This window comes from Phyllostomus discolor, chromosome 3, assembly GCF_004126475.2.
Source record: "Phyllostomus discolor isolate MPI-MPIP mPhyDis1 chromosome 3, mPhyDis1.pri.v3, whole genome shotgun sequence".
Lineage (NCBI taxonomy): Eukaryota > Metazoa > Chordata > Mammalia > Chiroptera > Phyllostomidae > Phyllostomus > Phyllostomus discolor.
This window is the reverse complement of record NC_040905.2, coordinates 77,566,371-77,570,010: the sequence shown is the minus strand read 5'-3', so window position 1 is coordinate 77,570,010 and position 3,640 is coordinate 77,566,371. Positions and strand designations below refer to the sequence as shown.

The window sequence follows — 3,640 nt, the reverse complement described above, 5'->3', positions numbered from 1 at the left end:
GGTGGGCATCTGGCTATGCAAAAGCCTTTGATGAGATCCTTTGTCCAAATTAGAATATATTTTTTATTTTCCAGGAAAATATGGAAACCTTATCACACATTCTTACTGAACAAAAGTTAGATTATTATAAATGGCTCTTTTAATTTTGCTCTAAAAGAATTTTTGAGTCTAGACATCGCTGATGTTTTTGAATTACACACAGAAGACAATTTCAAATGATAAATCTTAGTATCTGACTCATTTGGCATATCTTTACTACCCAGAATAAAATCCATAGAAATGAAACTAATGTAAGTTTCAAAAAGTTCATACATGGTGGAGTCTTAGAATGAGGAACTTCTAAATGAAAGAAGGTGGAGATTCTCATCTTGCTACTTACAAGCATTTTTCCTCATGGGGATGGCTGGTATTTTTGTGTAAGTTTTGTTTGCATGCAAGCATGTATATAGGGCCAGAGCTTGTTGGTTTCTCTTCCAGAGAATGTTTCCAACACCCCCTTTTTCTGGTAATGTTCCAGAACAGGTTTTGTTTGGTCTTCATAAGCCTTTAGTCTCTTGATAAGTGTCACTGGTGTATCATCCTCACGCTTAACGAGAGGCTCTCCGGTCAGATCATCCATACCGTCCACTTTGGGAGGGTTGAATTCAAGGTTGTAGACGCGACCACTGGCTGGATGCACCCAGCGAGCAGCGAGGCGTTGCATGATGACCTCAAAGGGCACATTCAGGTTAATCACCAGGTGTATCTGGTGAACTCTATCGAGGGCTTTGGCTTGTGGGAGAGTCCTAGGGAAACCACATAACAGCCAGCTATACTGAGTGAGATTTTTCAACTCCTGAAGTGTCAGATGCGTCATAAGGTCATCCGGGATGAGCTTCCCCTGGCTCATGAAATCGTTGGCCAGCACACCAATTTCTGTGTCCCTCAGCACATTGTCTCGGAGCAGGTCCCCGCTAGAGAGCCTCTTTAGCTGGAAGTGTTTGGTGATGCGCAATGACAGGGTGTGCTTGCCGGAGCCTGGAGAGCCCAGAATCACTGCGCGCAGGAGCTGCCGGGAAGCCCCCATGGCTACCCAGCTAACCCCTGGCTGCGACGACGGTTGGGCCCCCGCTTGGCCTGTGCGCTCCAAGCCAGTGCCTTGAGGACACGCGCCAAGAATGTGCAACCTGCAATGGAAATGGATTTTTTAAATGGACGCTACCAAAGAGCCAATTCGTGATTTCAAAGACTGAGCCAGGGAATTCTCCCATAATGCAATAGAAAGAGCTGATGAGATGGCATGTAGAAAAGGAAAATTAAGAAACATAAAGTGCAGATTCAAAAGTTCCACCATTCACAAGGAGAAAATGGAGAGGATGGAGGGATACAGTATTTCAAGAAATAATTAAATAGACAAGAATTTCCCAGAATTAAAGAATGATATGAGTTGCAAGAATAGACAATGAAACAGTCCAGAGCATCTGGAAGCAAATGTTGACCGAGTTGTGGGTAAATAGGTTTCTCGCATTCCACTGGTGGGGTGTTCCCACTGCTATTTTGGGAGGCAACTTGGCCGTGGCTCTGGGTTTTTTGAAAATTAGTGTTCAGTATGTTCCTTAAACAAACACTCTCACAAAGCAACAAGAAGGCACATATAGGATGTTCCCTTCACTCTTATTTATAACTATGAAAATTTGTTAACAACCTAAATGTCTACTAATAAGAGAAGGCCTAAATAAATCTTAACCATACTGTGGAATATTATGCAGCAACCGAAGAGACAGAGGCAAATTTATTTCTATGTGCTAAACATGAAAAGATTTCTAAGACATTGTATCTGCAAACAGTTGCAGAATGGTAAAATTTATGTTCAGTTTGTGTTAAAGTGTCACAGAACTTATGTTTAAATATACCTAGTAAGTGAACTGAGAAGCCAAGTTTCAAGCAGTGGAAAGATGTGACTTGATTTTTGTTTTTAAAGGATTACTTGTCTGCAAGAATGGAAGTAGAGGGAGCTGTTAGGAGGCTATTTCAACAGACCAGCAGAAAGGTAAGGAAGTACAAATATTTTAATTTAATTTCTCCAATATGAGTGAGATTAAGCATCTTATCATTTGTTTTTGGACAATTTGCATTTTATTTCCATGTAAAATTGTTAAATTGACAATTATGCACTTCAGTCACTTCCTTGGAAAAAATGTTTTAGGTTTCATTTACTCCATGAGCTGTGAAACAGGTCCTTCGCTTTGTCTTGGGGGGTCCAACTGCACTGGCTTAGTACAGCATCAGGCCATGCATCACACAATGCTAACGCTAATTAGAGGCTGCTGAGCCACCAAGCCTGCATCCACTTCATTCTCTTCCATTCATGAGCCAATTCATTTCTAAAAAAGATCCATAAAAATAATCTGATGGGTTGTTCTCATTCTATAAACAAGAGAGAAAGCTATTTCCAACATAAGAATTTGGGGAGTAGAAACCTAATTTCTGTATTTGTATTTTCTGGCAGCAGAGTAGCACTGCCACTCTGATTTCTCAGATTTCTTTTTTATTGTTTCTGCTATTTTTGGCCTTTCAATCGTGATATAATCTCTCTCATTGTTTCTGTACCCAAAAGAGTTACACTGAATACCTAAGAAGACTCAAAAGGTAGATGCATATTTAATAGAAATTCGGCTCACATCCTACAGCAAAGGGAAAAAATGATGTTATATTTGAAACAGTATTTTTCATAATACTAATTGATTTGCATAATAAAGCAGCACACTATTACTGTCTTTTAGAATACCTAATTACATGTATAAAAAGGGATCCCACCAAGGCCTGGATAGATGTAGACTTCTAGTATATCTAACCTTTACTTCAGATATCTAATTTGGTACCAGACTCTGATCCCAGAATATCCCAGAGAGTGTCTGCAGAGAGTGGGTAGCATTCTCTTGGCTCTGAGTGTGGGTGCGAGAGTAGGGGCTCCCGAGTGGCTTAGCGCAAGCACACTCCATGTGGGCCTCCTGGTTGGTGTCTGGCTCCTAAGCTGAGTCCCTTCTGGCTCCTGAGACCACTTCGCCCCTTCCTCCTTTTTCTAGACTGATGACACATAACCTATTTGAGGTGAATGATTATGAAGCTTGTTCTTAATAGCAGCTGATAAGGGATACTTTGACAAAAAACATAACCAGTAGCCAAGTAATATCATCTAATATAGTTGACCTTATTTAGTAGTAGTAGTAGTAGTAGCAGCAGTAATAATAATAATAATAATAATGCCAACCCAAAAGCTCATTGAAATTTCCTAGGTATTTCTTTACAATAATGGAAGCCAAATGGCAGAGCAACAAAAGAAAAACAGCAGGAGCTCCTCAGATTAGTCCTAGTGTTACATTACTAATCATTTTGAGGTGAAAATTTTCAAGTTAATTTATTGCCCACTCCCTAAAGGGCATCCCAGGAGACAGAGCTAAGAGCCACAAGGAGGATAGCAGGTGATATTCATTCATGGATTCAGCCAGCCTTCTGTGGGCATTTATCTGTGTGGCTAGTTGTTCTAAATGCAGGGGACAAAGCCCATGAGGAAGACTGAAGCCTGGGTGTCTGTTCTCATAACAGTGACATTCTGGTGGGCATTATGGGCCCATGTTGCCCAAGGGATCCTCTGGGGAAT

General features: G+C 40.8%; 1 protein-coding gene across 1 annotated transcript; it reads right to left on the bottom strand.

The window, feature by feature from the left end:
- Positions 1-377: 377 nt before the first annotated feature.
- LOC114513176 (GTP:AMP phosphotransferase AK3, mitochondrial-like) lies at positions 378-1,066 on the bottom strand. Its single transcript, XM_036020032.1, has one exon. It carries the CDS (start codon positions 1,064-1,066, stop codon positions 392-394), a length of 675 nt encoding a protein of 224 aa, XP_035875925.1. The 3' UTR covers positions 378-391.
- Between the last annotated feature and the right edge of the window lie 2,574 nt (positions 1,067-3,640).

Excerpts from the sequence above, each read along its gene's own strand:
- LOC114513176 (XM_036020032.1), bottom strand. The coding sequence starts at position 1,066 with ATGGGGGCTTCCCGGCAGCTCCTGCGCGCAGTGATTCTGGGCTCTCCA.